The sequence below is a fragment of the Argopecten irradians genome, chromosome 3 (assembly GCF_041381155.1).
Source record: "Argopecten irradians isolate NY chromosome 3, Ai_NY, whole genome shotgun sequence".
Classification (NCBI taxonomy): domain Eukaryota; kingdom Metazoa; phylum Mollusca; class Bivalvia; order Pectinida; family Pectinidae; genus Argopecten; species Argopecten irradians.
Genome location: NC_091136.1, coordinates 26,562,198 through 26,582,071, shown reverse-complemented (window position 1 = coordinate 26,582,071; position 19,874 = coordinate 26,562,198). Strand labels below are relative to the sequence as shown.

Here is a 19,874-nt window from a genome sequence, read left to right as displayed (position 1 = left end):
GCTCCAGAAACGAACCTGGTACAAAAATATGATATTTTCAGCAATGTTTCCATGGTTACAGAAAAAATGCAAAAAATGAAAACCTAAAAATAGCAAAAGGCACTACTAGACCATAAGACCAATGTGTGTATGAAGTTTCCTGGAAATATCTCTTTTGGTTTTAGAGTTATGCTCCGGAAACCATTCGTACAGACGGACGGACAGACGGACGGACGGACGGACGGATGGATGGACAGACAGATGGACGGACAGACAGACAGACGGACTGACGGAACCCATTTGTATATCCCCCGCCAACTTCGTTGGGCGGGGGATAATTAGACATGTTAATCATTCAGCCACTAAAGCCAAATGCTGGAGGGTTTTGGGCATACAGACACTGTCAACACCCAGTCAGTAAAGTCAAGATGTGGAGGTTTTTTGGCATACAGACACACTAACCACTCAGTCACTAAAGCCAAGTTGTGCAAGTTTTTTGGCATACAATTTGACAAACTAACCACTCAGTTACTAAGTCAAGAGGTGGAAGATTTCTGGCATATAATCAGACATATTAAGCACTCAATCACTAAGTCAAGAGGTAGAGGCTATTCTATTATACAAACATCTTAATCACTAACTCATTGCAGATCTGTGGTGAAGGGCTTTTGAAATACACCTTGACCACTCTGCCTCTGCCACTTTGTATTTAGGGTATTGGTACTTCTGGTTCAAAATTTCACATTTGTCTTACGGTATAAAGATGAAGCTGAAAAGTAAATAGTTCTCAACAAATAACATCTGGCAAAAAGGCAAGACAGATCAACAGATTTTTGAAATTACATGAAAGAAATTGTAGATCATGTACTCCATCTAAGTCACTCAAGTCTAGATCTACAGTGGAACTCGGTTAATACGAACTCGAAGGGACCGAGATAAAACTTCGAGTTATCCGAGTGTTCGAATTAAGCGAGTTATCATGTCTACTGACAATCTCTTTACTTAGTATATAATGTGAACAAGAGAGATGTCAAAATCGCCGATTGTAGCTGCAAATTATAACAATAAAACGAGATAATATTTTGAAATGCTGTTCAAGCAGATTTATGAAGAAAAAAAAATCGGCATTTTCGGCGAACACGTTGTCCAAAAAATCTCATTTCGAGTTATAAGAACATTTTATGTATGATTTTTGTCATTCGGACCCAAAATTTATTTCGTATTAATCCGAGTTCTTTTTTCGAGTTTTCCGAATCGAATTATCCGAGTTCTTCAAACAAAGTAAAGAGGGAATTCGGCTACCGGCAAAGTTCTTCGTATTAAGCCGGGTTTGTCGAATTATCCGAGTTCGTATCAACCAAGTTCCACTGTACTTTAAACATTTTTTCATGATCACTTGTCAGACTAATGCTAAATAAGTATATCTGGTATTATTGATTTCAGGTCTAAACAACCTGTTATTATTGAAAAGAGAAATACTGATAAAGTAGATAATTACCACATTTTCTATGATTAACTGTCATGGTAACTATTTACTATTAAGTTAATTACCTGGAATAATCTCAATAATAATCAATGATTTGATCATTAATGACGGATATGAAACAGAAATATGAATCACCGGTAATGAAGCCTCTTAATACATCTAATACAATGTATATAACATGTTGATGTTTAGAAGTCGCTGCCCAGCCATATTACCAAAAAACCTCTTCCTCTGGGTCGAGAGTCTGAATTCCAAGTGGGAAAGTTGCCAGGTACTGACCACTTGTTCGTGATTTTCCTCCATGTACTCCAATCAAAAAAGTCCTCAGAAACAGTTACACCAATCCCACCAATCAAAAAAGTCCTCAATAACAGTTACACCAATCAAAAAAGTCCTCAATAACAGTTACACCAATCAAAAAAGTCCTCAATAACAGTTATACCAATCCAGCCAATCAAAAAAGTCCTCAATAACAGTTACACCAATCCAGCCAACAAAAAAAGGCCTCAATAACAGTTACACCAATCCAGCCAACCAAAAAAGTCCTCAGAAACAGTTACACCAATCCAACCAATCAAAAAAGTCCTCAATAACAGTTACACCAATCCAGCCAATCAAAAAAGTCCTCAATAACAGTTACACCAATCCAGCCAATCAAAAAAGTCCTCAATAACAGTTACACCAATCCAGCCAATCAAAAAAGTCCTCAATAACAGACCAATCAAGCCAATCAAAAAAGTCCTCAGAAACAGTTACACCAATCCAACCAATCAAAAAAGTCCTCAATAACAGTTACACCCCAATCCAGCCAATCAAAAAGTCCTCAATAACAGTTACACCAATCCAGCCAATCAAAAAAGTCCTCAATAACAGTTACACCAATCCAGCCAATCAAAAAAGTCCTCAATAACAGTTACACCAATCCAACCAATCAAAAAAGTCCTCAGAAACAGTTACACCAATCAAAAAAGTCCTAAATAACAGTGACACCAATCAAAAAAGTCCTAAATAACAGTGACACCAATCCAGCCAATCAAAAAAGTCCTCAATAACAGTTACACCAATCAAACATGTTGATATCTATTAACAAACCATCTTGTTCTTTAACACTGTGACCTTGACTACAGACTTTGACATGTGATCAATAACTCTTTGTTCAATTTCAAGAACTTTGCTCCACTGCAAAATATGATTTGTTAAAAAAAGCAACAAAATTGTGAAACTTGAAATATTCTAATTCAAGGTTACTGATCATAATGCATGCCCTACTAAATGTCACAAGGTCATCTGCATTTCAATGCACCCTGACCTTCTAATAAAGGTCACCTGCATTCTCTTCACATTTGATATCTTTTATTAAGGAAAAGTCAAAGACATCATTCACACATTCAATCATTCACAAAAATTGTTGTGAAAGTATCTAGAGCTACATTATTTAAAATAATAAATGAAAAGAAAACCTCTGTTGGCTGTTAAATCAGATTAGATGAGAATGTACACATTCATAAAACCACATTAAATCTAGACTTCAGAAGATTGATATTTCTGAGAGAGTATATTTTGATGTCAGATTAATGTCTCTAAGAAAATGTGCTTTGATTCCCCGTCTGAATTTCCCATCAATATGGCAGACAAAACCAGTACTAACCAAAACCACAGAGTTCCACGTACAAGTTATAGTCAATAACACAACCAGGGCTTGATGACATTTGCACTTTGTGGTTTTATTCCTTGCTCAATTCCTCCGGGAATTTCTTGATTCATAATGCCATCACATTCCTTGCCACAGTGACTCTCGGCAGACCTGTAAAATCCACCGCAATTGTTCTACGACAATGCAGACGACTTCACAAAGATACCTGCTATTGTATCACTGTACTGTACAATCCTTTACAAAGGAAAGCAAAAAAGGGTCACAGAGACTGCTTTAGGAAAAAAACTTAATAAATCAAACCCAACTTGATATCATTACCTGACAATACCAGTCAAGAGAATTGAGTGATGTCAGGAATAGGGAAAAATATGAAATGATTTGGATAAAGAGTTCTTTTCAAAACATTATGAAAATGGCATTGATTGATATCAAGAAATAGGAAAAATAAATAAAAATATGAATTATTGTCGTAACACATGTTGTTGTTGAAACATTACCCTGATATTCTGCAAGTATTTTGTCACTATGACTGTATTAATTAAAATCTTAATTACTATAATGTTAGCCATCATACAACTGTAACCAAGGTGCTAAAAATAATAGGCCTAGAGGGCCTGTAACATTATTCTAGATGTTACATTTGATGCGCACAATTTCGAAAGAAGAAAAAAGAAGATTTCAAAGATTTTACTTTATTTTTCTCATTTGGACACAAATCTTTACGAAAGGAAGATGCAAGAATTTTAAACAAAATCTGTTCCTTTTCACTCAAGAATGTTTTTGTCCAATTATGGTTGAAATCATTTGGGTAGATATTTTATGTAAGTTGTGATTTAGGTATCTTTAGCTTGACATTTATTTTCAGTTTGTTTTTTAGGCTCTTTTGAAATTTTCAATACTATTATCAGTGGCGTAGGAAGATGAAACGTAATGGGGGGACAAAGGTCCTCAATATTTCGTAACACACCCCCCCCCTCGCGCGCCATGCACCCACAGGAGATATAATTTTTCATGTATAATTACATATAATCCTTGTACACATCTAATAGACAGTGGCTGCGCTAACTGGAAATTAATGAATACACAAATTAGCGTGCGAGTTTGGGGGGGTCTGGGGTATCCCCTGGAAAAACATTACGATTTAGAATGACTGAGATGAGTTTTACAATGTATTATGATGTTTTTTCGAGCGCCAAAGGCGCGAGATTTTGTTGTTTTGGTGGTCCGGGGGTCTCCCCGGGAAATTTTTTGACAATTTAGAATGCTGAGATGAGTTTTACGTTGTTGAATTTGCGAGCACCGTAGTCGCGAGATTTTGGTTTTTTTGTGGGGTACGTGGGTCTCCCCCTGAGAAAAAATATTACGATTTTGTATTTTGACGATTTTATAGCATTCTTAAAACGCCAATTTTTCGATTCAAAGTTACCTTTTGGTTTTTGTGGGGTACGGGGTCTCCCCTTGAGAAAAAATATTACGAATTTGTATTTTGATGACTTTAAAGCATTCTTAACACAGCAATTTTTCGATTTAAAGTTACCTGCATTTAGAAATGATAATTGTGAAAAGTCGTCATATCATTATGCAACCCAGCTCCATCTGAACATACCGGATCACACCATCGGCACATTGGAGTGTAACTCAAAATAATAATGATTTGATTGTCTTGCCAAGATATATAAAGAAATTAATCTTTTACGAAGCATTTTTTGAAATAGTATAATCCCTTAATGGACATTTTTAGTCTAGTTCGTGTGTATTGAATTTTCATTATTAAAGGTTTGAACATTACATGAAAAGCGCTGTGCAACGGAAAATTTTCTAAAATGAAGTATAAAAATGTGCTTGAACATTTTAGGAAAAGCGCTGCAAACACATAACATTACAATCAAAACGGAAAATTTTCTAAAATGAAGTATAAAAAACAAGAATGTGCAAGACCCCAGGCCTGTATCGCTCACCTTTTTTTCTTTTGTAATTATCACAAGACTCTGACAATTAGAAAAATAAGCAAATTGACTCCCAAAGTTTAATTTTTGAATCACAACCAAATACAATGATGCTATTGATACCATACAAATATGCTATCCAATACATAGCAGAGACAAAGTAATTTATATGAAAATAGTAGCCTAATTGACCTTTTGACCTCGCATCTATTGCCGTCTAAGGCCCCGGGGGGTCAGCCCTATCATTTGTACAATTTCAAATCCCAGCCCTATAAGGATGCTACCATTGCATTATAAGTGCTCTTCCATTCTTAGTTGGAGAGAAGAAGTCGTTTATATGGAAATAGCTAAATTGACCCCTTTTGACCCCCCCTTCAGGCCCCATCATTTGCAAAATTTTGAATCCAAACCCTATAAGGATGTAACCATTGCATTATGAGCGTAATCCCATGTTAAGTTGCAGAGAAAAAGTCATTTATATGGAAATTGACCACTTTTGACCCCGCCCCTCAGGCCCCCGGGGGTTAGCCCTATCATTTGCACAATTTTGAATCCCCACACTATAAGGATACTACCATTGTATTATGGGTGCTATACCGTGCTTAGTTTCAGAGAAGAAGTCGTTTATATGGAAAGAGCCAAATTGGCCACTTTCGACCCCGCCCCTCAGGCCCCCTGGGGGTCAGCCCCATCATTTGCACAATTTTGAATCCCCACCCTATAAAGATGCTACCATTGCATTATGGGTGCTATACCATGCTTAGTTTCAGAGAAGAAGTCTTTATATGGAAATAGCCAAATTGGCCCCATTTTGACCCCGCCCCTCAGGCCCCCTGGGGGTCAGCCCCATCATTTGTACAATTTTGAATCCCCATCCTATAAGCTATCATTGCATTATGGGTGCTATCCCATGCTTGAGAGAAGAAGTCGTTTATATGGAAATAGCCAAATTGAACCCTTTTGACCCCGCCCCTCAGGCCCCCCGGGGGGTCAGCCCCATCATTTGTACAATTTTGAATCCCCACCCTATAAAGATACTACCATTGCATTATGAGTGCTATCCAATGCTTGGTTTCAGAGAAGAAGTCGTTTATATGGAAATAGCCAAATTGACCCCATTTGACCCCGCCCCTCAGGCCCCCGGGGGGTCAGCCACATCATTTGTACAATTTTTAATCCCTACCCTATAACGATACTACCATTGCATTATGAGTGCTATCTCATGCTTAGTTTCAGAGAAGAAGTCGTTTATATGGAAATAGCCAAATTGACCCCATTTGACCCCGCCCCTCAGGCCCCCGGGGGGTCAGCCCCATCATTTGTACAATTTTGAATCCCCACCCTATAAGGATGCTACCATTGCATTATGGGTGCTATCCCATGCTTGGTTTCAGAGAAGAAGTCGTTTATATGGAAATAGCCAAATTGACCCCATTTGACCCCGCCCCTCAGGCCCCCGGGGGGTCAGCCCCATCATTTGTACAATTTTGAATCCCCACCCTATAAGGATGCTACCATTGCATTATGGGTGCTATCCCATGCTTGGTTTCAGAGAAGAAGTCGTTTATATGGAAATAGCCAAATTGACCCCTTTTGGCCCCGCCTCTCAGGCCCCTGGGGGGTCAGCCCCATCATTTGTACAATTTCAGTTAGTAGCCCATAAGGATGCTACCAGTCAAATTTTGTTGAAATCCGACCAGCGGTTATGGAGAAGAAGTCGATTGTTGACGGACGGACGGACGGACGGACGACGGACGACGGACGACGGACGACGGACGACGGACGACGGACGCCGGACGCCACGGTATGGCATAAGCTCACCTTGGTCCTTCGGACCAGGTGAGCTAAAAATCATTTGGTAATAAGATGTGACATTTTTGTATTGCTTTCAAGATATTACTGGTGCGATATAGATGAATCCCACGGAGACATGTGTATAGGTTAGCAGCCATCACCCAGCATGTACCAAAAAGAACATGTCGTCTGGTGAAAGGTTTCAACATATTTCACCATGTCTGACAGCCAGGACCCAATCAGCACTAGGTGACGAAAGTGGCCGACTCGAGGCTAACCTTCACACGACAATCAAGGAGGAAAAGACAAATTGATATAGCCAACACTATTTGGGCATCATTACTATATAAGAACACGATGCTCAGAGAGGAACGCCAATCGGTTTAACTAGTTTGGGATTGTATCTAAATGTCAAACAATCACCTGACATAAACTCAGAATATCATACCATCGATAAGTGAAGAGATATTTCATTATTTGATTTGAAGAGCATGCATTATCAACTCTGTAACCTTTTCAAAGAAGCCTTTTTAGACAAAACTCTGTTGAATTTAAGAGCTCATAGGGAAATGATGACGGTGGTTGGGGGCACAGAAAGGAAGCAATACTTGGCATGTATTCACCACTGAGTACATTTTTTTCTTAGAAGCCATGTAAAATTTAGAACCAACAAACACTTCAACAGCGTTACAGCCTTTCAAATCAAGGATCAGTCCAGGGATGGTCTTTATATTAGTAATACCCCAACAAAATCTAAACACTAAACACAATGTAAACACTTATCGAAAAAATTTGGTTTCATAACCATCTAGACTTCCACTTATTGCCAATTCAGTTTATGGTATATACTAGTAAATACATGTCAATCTGAAAGAAATTTGTTTTTCATTACTTGGTATACAATGAGAGTATATCATAGATTTTCATTCAGAACATCACTTAGATAACCGAGTTTATTTTCTCTTATTTTCTTTGTTGTGTATAAACTTCCGTGGTTTGTTGCCTCATTGGGTTGGGTCCCTTGTATTACGTAGTTAGTGGAAGTACATGTACCTTATGGAACTATTCAAAGATCATTTCAAGGATGCATCCCTATAGTAACAGGTAGCCAGTTTCATACGCATGCTTGAGAATCAAATACGGCTAGCTTAGTGAAAGGTTCAACCACTTAACATCAAACCAACTTCGGGTAACTAATGGGTATCTTCCATACTTGCAGTCAGCTAAGCTCGTATACATTTCATTTAACCCAATTAACAATATACTGTAAAAGTACTTATTTTAGCGCTGTAAAATTTTTGCACAAATGCAAAAAACTGTAAATTACCAATATGTTTTTTAATGTGGTTATAAATAGGTACAATTCAGTGATTCAATACTAGAAATATCCTTTCACAAAATAAGCGCTGTATATGAATTATTGCTTCAAAATCCGCATGAAAAGCGCTAAAATAAAACTACTGCTAAAATAAGAATGTTTGCAGTGTTTGTTTTAATGTCTAAATCTGAAGAAACATTTGTAATATCAGCTTTTTGAGAAAAACACATACTTTGTGATCAAACACAAAGATGTATATATTTGGACCTTTAACTACAATTACAATGATTGTTACTCTTATAAAAATAACAACTTGTTGACAAAATCGGATGTGTATATATAAAACATACTCTTATAAAAAATATTGACGACCAGGATTCATTTCCCCATTTGACTTAAGTTAGCTTTATAAATGTATACAGTGGATTACATTGTGTTCCTATCCATGTGGCTTTCTGTTCAATAAACCAGTAGTCTTGTTTTGCCTGTTTTCTGTACACTCCTAACAACCATTTTGTATTTGATCTTGTTATTCAGTGGCTATGCCTGTGAAATGTTGACAGCCTTACTCTATTAATTGTAATAAATGACATGGCCATTGCACTTTTAAGTTCTCCCCGTGGCAGTGTGATTTGATTAGATTTCTGTGACATGAAGCTGATACATGCATAATTGGTCCATTAGCTTAGCTAAATTCACTAATTCATGTGATTATTTATATGAAATCAGCAGTGCAACATTCCAAAGTGTATAATATTTACTTCAATTGTATGCGTACAATATGAAATATATATTCAAAATACGATTTACTACAATTTCAGACAAAAATTTGCTGACCACCTGGGAATCAAACTCGCTACCCAGAGGTAGAGGGCTGTTGGGACATTTTAATTAAAATAACCACTTGGCCCCAGATTAAAGGTCATAATTGACTATCAAAGGGGAGATAACTCATAAACATATAGTATTAGTATCATGTATTACCCTTAATCTATGTCATTAAAATTTAGGTAAATTTTTACATGAAGTGCAGAAACACATTTCAATGACATTTCATACATGCCAGAATTACCAGGTACCATATTCACAATAAATCTGTTGAAGCCAAAAATTAAATTCATCTCCAGTGATTCAGATTGGGGCTAAAGGATTTACCGGGTAGGCCATTTCATTTTGCCAGTATTTTTTAACATCCATAATCATTCCAATAGAGAATGTTCTAACAAAATTTTTTAATGCAAAAATGTCCTAAAGATTTTGAAATCAATCGGAAACACTACATCTATATACAACTTATTATGGAAACTAGAGCTAAAAACATCTAAATCAAGCAGAATATGGTAGCTGAACGATACTCATTACTCAACCTAATAAACTTATCCATACAAAACTTCAAATCCTAATGTTGTTATGTAATCAAATTCTTTTCTGAAATACTAACCAGAAGTCACCAGAACTTCCGGCCGTCTCGTCTAACAATCAACTGATTGAGCTAAAGAGAAGACAGGGTAAGTAGAGAAAAGGTCATAATAAAACTGAGCACTTTACAAGCTCTTCACAACTGATATATATATAAGAATAATAAAAACCAAAAAAAAAAAATGAAATATAGAGACCTGTAAGAAATAAAAAACCTCAACTAAAATGATGAGTATTTTTATCCAGATAACAAATGATGAACTCATAATTTGAGTAAGCGGTTGTTGTTTTTTTCTTTTTTAAATCTTCTATTCTTTTGTAAATGTAAATTATTAATGTCATTTCGGATGAAACAATTATCAAATCAAGAATATTGAGTGCTGTACATGCATGCATGATATGTTGAAACTAAACAGTTGAGTCAATAAGGATAAGACCATTTCTAAGACTTCTACACACACCTCAAAATTAAGCCATTCTATGTACTACAAATCCTGAAATATCTCTCCAGATGAGTGGTATACCAGGTATAGTGCACATGTATACCACCAGGGTTACATGGCCACCCCTACTTCTCAAACCCTTTCCTGGAACTAAACTCGAGTCAGTTACTCCGATAAAAGCTGAATGTATAACCCCTGCACAAACTGGACACCTATAACCCCTGCACAAATTGGACACCAGTACACCAGTACTGTAAAAGTTTATTATCATTATTTTACAGCTAGAACATGTAGCCTATCTATATAAGATCGAGTGGTGTAGTGGTTAAGCCACTCGCCTTTCACCTAGCTAGCTGGGGTTTGAACCCCAGACATGAAAAGGTCAGGGGTCACCTGCCCAATCACGTAGGTTTTCTTCCGGCACTATGGTTTCCTCAAACACTAAGCCCTGTCGCACGCTTTCATCGGGGTCATCAAAAGTGATTTGTATAAGTTGTGTAACTTGTTTTGCAATCGATGTAAAATAACAAATAAAGTTCATATCTTATTCTTTTAAGATCTTCAAATGTTATGATACTGTTGCTGTCATACAATTATTAAGAACATCAAAGATCTCACACTAGTAACATTTGATATATCCATGTCCAGGAATTTTTACAAGAAATTCCTGTCCACTTGACACACCCATGTAAGATTTTATTAGTTCCTATACAGTGACCACAGAAATGTCTACATCCTTAATTGAGCCTACAGCCTCCAGTATTCATGTGGATTACCATATTTACTGTACTTAGCACCCCTCCCCTATATGCACCCCTTCCCCTATATGCACCCCTCCCCCTCATCTGAAAAAGGAATTGAATTAAGTTATATAAACGCATGCCTGACCCCCATCCCATTGATTAAACAATGTTTTACAAATGTCTGATGCTTGTAATATCATAAGTACTAAAGTAGAAAAAGAAATTTAAGGTCTTAAGAGCGATATCGTTTGGCAACAACAAATTGCTTCAATATGACAATCAATGAAATTGGCCTTAGTTTTCCATGACTAGCTGCTCTGTTGAAGTTTAAGGAGTTTAACATACCTGTCCAATATCATTTCTGGTACCACTCTGGCAAACTCACTCTTATATATACTCCTCTAATTTTTGGACAATCTCAAAAGCTTGACGAATAATCATACCCTCCTGTCGTAACTTTATTTCAAGCAATCGCCTGCCTTTAATCAATTTTGTTATAAAGTTAAATGTACAGATGTAGCTCTAACGTAGTCGTAGCTAAAACTGTATCAAAATTCAGAAAGGTTTTGTTTGTTCATAAATTTGAAGACTGTATTGGATATTAGTATGGAAATGATTGAGGAGTGAGTCATTGTGAAAAAGTTTAATATGTAAGTAGCTCTGCTAATAAGCTAGTTAAATAAATGCAAATGTTCATGAATGTAATTACAATAAAGCAGAGTCTTTACGTTCCAAAATGCAAACATACATGAAACTGTAAGAACAATCAGGGCCACTTATATGCCATAGCCAGACACATAACTTGTGTCACACAACATCTCATACAATAGCAGGTGCTCTGCCTGTCAGTTGAGACGGTCTCCCTGTTTCACAAGTGTTCAAGCCTCTGGTGTTAAATAATACTTAAACATGCAGTAAATAAACAACCCATTGCTATGAAAAACAATATACAGTAAGACGCTTACCTCAACAGCAGTTCTATCGGCTTTCCACACAGATGAAATTATTGGTTTGAGATAGGCTAACACAGCTGACATGCAGGTTGTGAATTGACCTGAAAGTGTACCGGAAATAAACTTGTGAATTGAAGCGAGCTGTTTGTCTAGCATTCAACAATGAATGGCGTATATAAATATAGTGACAAACCGCAACAATATCAACAGAATATTATTATCCAGTTCAAGGGAATATAAATAATTGACAACATGTCAAAATAAATAATTGCACGAACACGAAATATTGATGAAGTAATAAAGAAAACATACCAACCAAACATGGATATTCAGACGAGGTGGCCGAGTGGTTAAGGCGATGGACTGCTAATCCATTGGGGTCTCCCCGCGTGGGTTCGAATCCCATCCTCGTCGTCGAATAATTTTTCCTTTTTTCAACACTGATTCTATTCTTATTCATTGACGCATTTTATTGCGCAACAAAAACTTTCGACAACAACTTACCAAAAACAAATACAACGTTATGTTTAAATTTGTTCACGTGTTATTGTATAACTGATAAGATAACGTCTTACATCTGTTACACCAGCTGACAGTCTTAGATTGGCGCTCACTGTCTTAAAACATGCCTTCTTGAACTGTTGATGATGACTGTAAAATCATCCATGATTATTCGAGTTATTCACTCGCTTGATGGGGGTCACACGGGGTGTAATAAGATATCCATATAAAATGTCTCCAAATAATGGACTAGATCAATGTGCCTACTTTAACAGGATTTGTTTTCCATTAGAGTAACATCCTTTCTCTATTATGAATGTAACCATTATACTCTCACAATTTGAAATCACGTTTTCTGCGTAAAATACACACCGTGTCACGTGCGTAATTAGTTCACTTTTGTTTACGATTACACCCCGTGAGACCATTTAAGCGTGCGAACGACCTCTAATAAATCACGTGGTCAAGTTTCGGAGCACCTAATTACCGATTCCGTACGGTGGACATATATGTCCGTAAGCTATATACATCAATAAATAAACTTAACATCAGAAAAAGGACAGTGAATCAAATCAATTAGTAGATATTTATAAGTAGTACTAAATAGATAAAGAACGATGCCGTTTGATTTATATAAGTTATTTTAGCGGGACCCACCAAAATTATTTTGTAATCTTTCGAAATTTCCCGTCATTGTTTCTCGTTTTAGAAAGAATTTAGGTATTATCTGGACAATTATTTTTTTGCCACTTTAGTTCAACAATGTAATATTTTATGTCATCCAAAAGGGTAATTAATTGTCATGTTATAAACCATAACAAAACTTAAAAATATGTATTATTTTTTTTGTATTATTTATTTATTTTATATTATATTTAATAGTGTGTTTTAATATAGTACTTATTTACAACAGAGACGTAGATAATTTAGCTTTTTACCGGTACTTTTACAGTATATATTATTGATATGGGTCAAAGACGTAATATCAAGGTCTTCCAGATACATTTTGTAACATAATTGTTGATATACATTTGATTACATATGAGTTTGATTATTCCATGTCATTTGGAATTGATGCGAAAACTTAAAGTAAAACGTACAGACATCAAGACAGAGACTGTATACAGTGAAGATACTGACCGTGGCCATTAATTAACATCCTTGCAATTGCTTTTCAAATATGAAGGCTGTCGTCAAATTCTAATTTCCTTTGTCAATGAAGTCGATATCTCTTTCAGAGCCAATATTTTTTTTTAATTCATGTGAATTTCCAACTTGAACAAATATTGCTCGTGTACTTTTAAAACGAATATACGTATCCGGCCTACTATACCTTTCGGCCGGTACGAAATAGTTCCTTTATGTCGTAGTGGAACACTGCCTCAGAAAATCACTCTGGCACAGTTTTCTATACTTTGTTGTCGGTTTCACATTATTTTAAGCTCATACATGCATTTATACTTTATTTTTGTCCAAAAGAAACATAACGACAATTCTTAATATCTACTTTACCACTCATAAGACGTCAAATTCATAATTGTGGACTTGCCGTGTAATTTTCCTTATAGAAGACCGTCATATTTATAGGTGAAAAAATATGTCTCGCTGTGAATTTGATATTCTATACGGTTCAGTTTAATTGCCTAGAAAGTAAGCGATATTAAACAAGTAAGATAAAATGCACAGAGACGTTTAATAACGGTTTGCACAAACATTTCTTTGCTCCATTAGCAGTACTTAATAGGCACCAATTGTAGCTCTTTTAGAAGACCATTAGGCCTAGCTGTCTAAAAGTCTTCTGAGCTACAATATTGCAGCTAGTGTACTTGTGTCGAAGATATTGTAACCAAATAAGATTTGTTTCCGATATTTTTTTACGTCACACATACTGCATTCAATGCAACTCTTACTATATATCTGTGATTTCCAATGGATACCAATATCAGATTCTGTTATGAAACAACCACAAATCAGAGTCAGTACAAGGTCCGATGGAGCTAATGATATCCCATTTATCTTCTTTTTAATTTAATCAGTCTTTAGAAGATACGAAAAAAAGGTTGCATTAAACCAATAGTTTATATAGAAGGTCAAATCCAGGTACGCGTAGCAAAGAAATATGTCTTCACAATATTCTATGATTTTGTCACTAATTTTTAAAACCTATGAAATATACACATTGACACATATGCACATCTTGTGTACGTCCTTAGTTTATTGAAGAAGTTAAAACTTCAAAGTTGAGCTCATCTTTCGTAGCATTAATCATCATCAGACTTCCATTCAACTAAACGTATAGAATATGATCCGTTAGAAAATTCAGTGAGTCAAAATGAACACATTTTGATTATTTATGAATTACGTCTAAAATCTGACAGCAAATCCAGAGAAATGAAAGATAAAATAATGAAAATAAATCAACATTCTAATTCTTCAATACTTAAATCTTTATTATCACATTTAACAATATATCAGCCAAATAATAAAAAAAATGACAAAAAATGTCAAAATGCGTACTATTTTAACAACTAATAATATTTACATAATGGAAGGGAGGTAACTCTTATACACAGTTAAAATATATTTCCAAATAGATATACCAAGGGACATAACTCTTGAGACCTTCCTTAAAATTGATAAGCTTATGACACAATTACCTCCCTTCCATTACGGAATAGAAAATTAAAAGACTATAAAATTGGCATTATTTTTTGTGCCAAAATTGCAGAAATAATTTCCTACTCACAATCGTTTGTTAAGAAATATTAAGATCATACATACATGTAAATCTAAACATTTTTATTTTTAACATGCAACAGGTGCTTCATTCCACACCTATATTTATCAAAAATGTATGTAAGAGAATTAGAGAGATTCCCACCTTTTATGCAAAAGTTAAACTTTGAGATCCTATCTAAATTTTGTCATGTAGATATGTCCTTACATAAATTACAGTCTTTTAATACCAATACAGAGATAATGTACATGTAGTCACTGTTTAATACACTGAATCTGAAATCCTCTGATCTTATCTTAATTTTGCCATGCACAAGGACCCTCACATTGACTACAGTTCTTTGATGCCAATACACAGACTAGTTAGTACTACACTGGCCACTCTACACTGGATCTGAAATCCCATGATATCTCCTCCACGCTGGATCAGGAACTCCATGATGGTGACAGCACTAGGCTATAAGTGTTCTGATGTATTATACTTCATCATAGAGTCAAAGTCCTTGTAACTTACTCGTCCATCTCCGTCACGATCTAGCTCCCTGCAAGAAAACAGAAAATATTGAATTTTGAAAATTTAATCTTGAAGAAAAGAAATATATAAATACTAAGACGTATTATCAGGTACAGTCCCATTGTATCAGAATTTGCTTAGGGATGTTTCTGATATCAGATGAGGTTTTAAATAATAAAAGATCCCTATCTACAATTACTATAGTTTCACATTCATAAAGAAATTCTAAAATCTATCAATTTCAACTGAAAATTTATTTAAGTGCTCCAATATTTACTGAAAATATCATGTTTTTAAATGCCTCATTCAAAAGCAGAAGGAATTCTTTTAGGTCAAAGTTGACAATTAATGCCATTCTGCTTTAATTTTCTTTTTTTTTTTCCCTATTTTTTTTTGTATTTCTTTTATTTTTCCAAATTTTTATCAGACAGTTATATAACATATAAACAAGATACAACTTTCATTCCTAACACATATTATGCATGTAATTTGTTTTACATTGAGACATATAAATTTGATAAATTAACCATATTGCCAAAAAAGGAGTAGGCTGTTATAAAGCTTAATTTGTATGAATTATAAAACATGAGTAATTCCCTCCATTAATTAATAGTTTAACTCTCATATACATTTATAGACTAAGTTACACGCACAGGCTCATACCATGACTTATAGATTACATACATACACACCCATTTTCATACAACCATACAAACTTACACATAAGACACCTGCACGTGACAATAACAAACAAACATAGAAGAAAGAGTTGAAGAAATAGAGAGAGAGAAGTCTGCTTTAATTTTTAGTCTGGCAATTTTATCAGAAGAGTGTTGGATAAGGGGAATTAAAATTATGGAAGTTCAAATCCTTGAAAGTGTTAAAAGTTGTCTAAAACCACCATTAGCATATCATACGTACACAGTGTCTCCAGTGTTTATGGTATACAACTTGATAACCAAGTTTTTAAGTTTAAATTATTTGAACAAAATGGTCCTCAATAAGCAGGACTTAGCTAACAAGAATGTAAAATTATATAGATATTGAAGTTGATGTACCTAAATGTGGCCTGGATTCTATGGTTAGGTATGTGGGGTGCTACACAGCTGACAGCCTTCTCTAGATCTTCAGCAGTTAGAAAACCACGACCTGGAAAATATAACACAGTGTAACGGAACAGTCAATGATACACTAGAAATGTGCTTAAATAGAAGTTTTCTCTTACATAATTACAAAATCCTGAATTCCCAAAAGTAGGGAACATTTTGTTACTTCATTCATCCCCTCACCTCTTTTTCTATATCAATTGGAGACAAAGGGGATAATTGCTCTTAACACATATTCAGAATTAGTAAATCTATACATTAATTGAATTCAATGCATTAAATTGAAAAGATTCATATGCTTCCACAAAAAAAATATCCATATGACATTGTCATTGACACACTACATGCTTGAGATTGTCTCCCTTTACCAAAAAAATGATCTGATCCTATGATGAATTATTTCCCTCCCCTGCAATCTGACAATCTAATCATGCTGTTGGTTGTGTTCTCTTACCCACAAATTCTTGACAAATTGTCTCCCCTCTTTCACAATCTAACAATATACATGTAATCATGTTTTGTGGTTGTCCCCCTTTTCTTAGAGTCTCCCCTGTTTTGATCTTACACTTCTATCTGGCTCTTTCTCTCTCTCTCTCTTCCACAATTTTCTAATCATTCTGATGAATTGTCTCCCCTTTTCAACAATTTACAGTAAATTGTGATAATTTGGATAAGGTCACATTTCGGCTTATTTGGCATTTGACAAGAAAACGCCAAAAATTAACAGACCAAAATTTGGCTACCTAATTATTTGTCTGTATAGTGATCAATACATCTACATCTATGGAGACTGATTAACAATAAGTGTTAACACTTGTCTCTGAATCCATTTCATGTTATATCTATTTGAATGTTTTTGTATTGTATGACTTATAATGAATGAATAAAATAAAGTTTACATTACTAGTAAGACACCTACATACCATTTACATTTCTGTCTTTATTTTTTTGTTAAATGCCCTACGAACAGCTTTGATCATTTGAGGATTTGATAGGTTTAGGAGGTGGAAGAAAGCACCAGACCAGTAGTCAGAACCTCGCTTCACCTAGTTTTCCACTTTTCCTTTTAAAGTAAAACATCAGTCACTGTAGTATTAGCCAGTTGATTGGTTATCTCCCCTTCACCAATGTGCAATTCTAGTAATGCTGTAATATATGGTTCTGATAGTGGACATGATCCGTATTCCCAACCCCTCCCACACAAACACATACAACAACATATCTCGATAGTGTGTTGTCTACATCACACTATCTAACTTACACTGGGAATCAAACGCCATAAATGTATGTCTGATCTCTCCGTCTTGATCAGCCTTAGATATCTTCTCTGTCATAGCAGCCAGAAAATTTGGTAGAGTAAGTCCTACAACAAATAAATAATCCCTTGTGCTTTAAAAGACTTTAATATGGATTTCATTACATCTATTTGAAATTGTGTTATCAATGCTTCGTTGAAAATACAAATGTACATGTATAAAAATAAAATTCCCAACAATATTTTATTGACCTTTTAAATGTGCTGTGAGTGTGTTTTTTGACATAATATTCAATCTGTATCCCTAAATATTTGAACTTGTACCCTCACCTGTGCGGTCCCCAAAGCTCTGCATTAAATGATCTGCTTCCATCTGAAATGTAGAAAGTTGAGGTTTCATATACGTAGTCTTCCATAGTGTCAAGTGAACATTCAGATACATGGAAATGGAAAGAACTTTTCATTAGAGATATTGATTTACTATGAAGGTGCAACATGTTCAGATTTTGTCTGAGCCATTGAGCAACATGCTTAGAAGTATGTATATGGCTTCTATAAGTAACATGCATAGAAGTATGTATTATCAAGTACACTTATCTATAGTTTAACATCAAGTCCATCAACTCCAAAAATGGGTCCATAACAATACTTTACAATTCTTGTGTCAAGTTTATCAGATTATCAAGTGATCTTTGTCCTTTGATGCACAGTGATAGTAACTCCTGGAACATCGAGAATGCTACCACTATACAGCTTAATTAACATGCAGGCAGTGGCAGTGGAGTTGTTTTTATTTCCATCAAAATATCATGCCATTTATTTCTCATCATATCAATAAAGGTTAGGGAAATCTCTGAAATACAAAGGTAATCACCGTGGATGGTTTGTATCCAAATATTTCTGTGACAGCTATTTTCAGGTCTTCTCTGTTTAAAAAACCCTTGCCTCCAACATCAACTTCATAGAAAACCTTAAAACAATACAAATACATTTTTATGCTTCAGTTATGAGGTTATGTTCAGTCAAGAGAAACATGCTCTTCACACCCATGCATTAAAAGCTATATTTAGTCTACTGCTATAGTGACTTTGTCATTAAAATATTAATAAGAATTCAAAAAGTTTTTATAAAAAAAATATACAAAACATAACTTATTATGATAAGCAAAAATGATCCTGCAATGTTATCAAGACAAAAATATGGGTCAGAACTGATAATGTCTTTTCATAAGACTAATATTCTGGTAAATACTACACTGTATATAGGTCAATTAACAAATGTTACTATATGGTTGTTTTGCCTTCAGGTGAAATCATAAATCTGACAAGAACAGTGATATGTTAACTAGCCAATAAAAAAACAATTCACATTTTAGTGCTTGAACTTATTAAATTTAGAAATATATAAAAACTGCAAGCAAAAAGAAAAAATATTTCATTTTTATTCGCTGCATAAAATATAGTCTATTGTTTCCGTAAACCTAAAAACTTTTCATTTATCTATTTATTTTTGTAAGCTATTTGGAAATTCTTTAAAGAGAGAAAAAGTTTGGGAGCATACGATATTTTTTAAAAGCATTAATTTCCAAAACTAAACATTGTGAACTGATATTGATGGTACTTACATCAACCTTGATTACATTTCAAAATAATACTTTAACTATTATAAGATTGGTGTTTAGTATTATTCAAATTAAGTAATGCAAGAGAAATGTAAGAAGCTGTCCTGAGATATCAGCTGCTCCCTTCTGTATTTTAGATAAACATTGAAGATATTTACAGACGACAAGAGTCGTTTTTCTTCTTTCGTTAGGTCCTTCGGCATTGTTCTATAGCCATATTGTCCTAAGTCAAATCCAGTCCGGCTACTCATTGCAAACGATAGCTAGCATTGTTCATAGCATGGTTAACATTTCTTGAGGCTAATATGCCTAAAGCTCTCCTTGAGTGCAACCGGTGACAGGTCCTTGCAAGGAAATTCCTTGGGTATATCCCCGGAAGTGAATTTTCATTGGCTGACGGTGGTCA

General features: G+C 35.0%; 2 protein-coding genes and 1 non-coding gene across 3 annotated transcripts in view; 1 reads left to right on the top strand and 2 right to left on the bottom strand.

Annotated features, from left to right (window-relative positions):
- Nucleotides 1-12,177, bottom strand: part of LOC138318017 (protein dispatched homolog 1-like) — a 50,365-nt gene extending 38,188 nt beyond the window's left edge. The window contains exons 1-2 of the mRNA XM_069260040.1: nt 12,048-12,177; nt 11,748-11,836 (exon numbers count right to left, since the gene is read on the bottom strand). The gene's annotated coding sequence lies outside the window, so the exon portion shown is untranslated. The remainder of the gene's footprint in view (nt 1-11,747; nt 11,837-12,047) is intronic.
- Trnas-gcu (transfer RNA serine (anticodon GCU)) lies at nt 12,068-12,149 on the top strand. The gene has a single exon. It is a non-coding gene; the product is annotated as a tRNA-Ser (tRNA).
- Nucleotides 12,178-15,020: 2,843 nt separating the features above from the next.
- On the bottom strand, nt 15,021-19,838 carry LOC138318016 (EF-hand calcium-binding domain-containing protein 11-like). Its single transcript, XM_069260039.1, has 6 exons — nt 19,627-19,838; nt 18,722-18,817; nt 18,178-18,220; nt 17,854-17,955; nt 16,545-16,635; nt 15,021-15,514 (listed from the first exon to the last, which is right to left on the bottom strand). The coding sequence occupies exons 1-6, from the start codon at nt 19,717-19,719 to the stop codon at nt 15,430-15,432; spliced, it is 510 nt and encodes a 169-aa protein (XP_069116140.1). The 5' UTR covers nt 19,720-19,838; the 3' UTR covers nt 15,021-15,429.
- Nucleotides 19,839-19,874: the final 36 nt, after the last annotated feature.

Excerpts from the sequence above, each read along its gene's own strand:
- LOC138318016 (XM_069260039.1), bottom strand. The coding sequence starts at position 19,719 with ATGAGTAGCCGGACTGGATTTGACTTAGGACAATATGGCTATAGAACA. Across the intron at positions 18,221-18,721 it reads TTGGATACAAACCATCCACG|ATGGAAGCAGATCATTTAAT; the intron begins GTGATTACCTTT and ends TCTACATTTCAG. Across the intron at positions 16,636-17,853 it reads TATGGCGTTTGATTCCCAGT|GTCGTGGTTTTCTAACTGCT; the intron begins GTAAGTTAGATA and ends TATATTTTCCAG.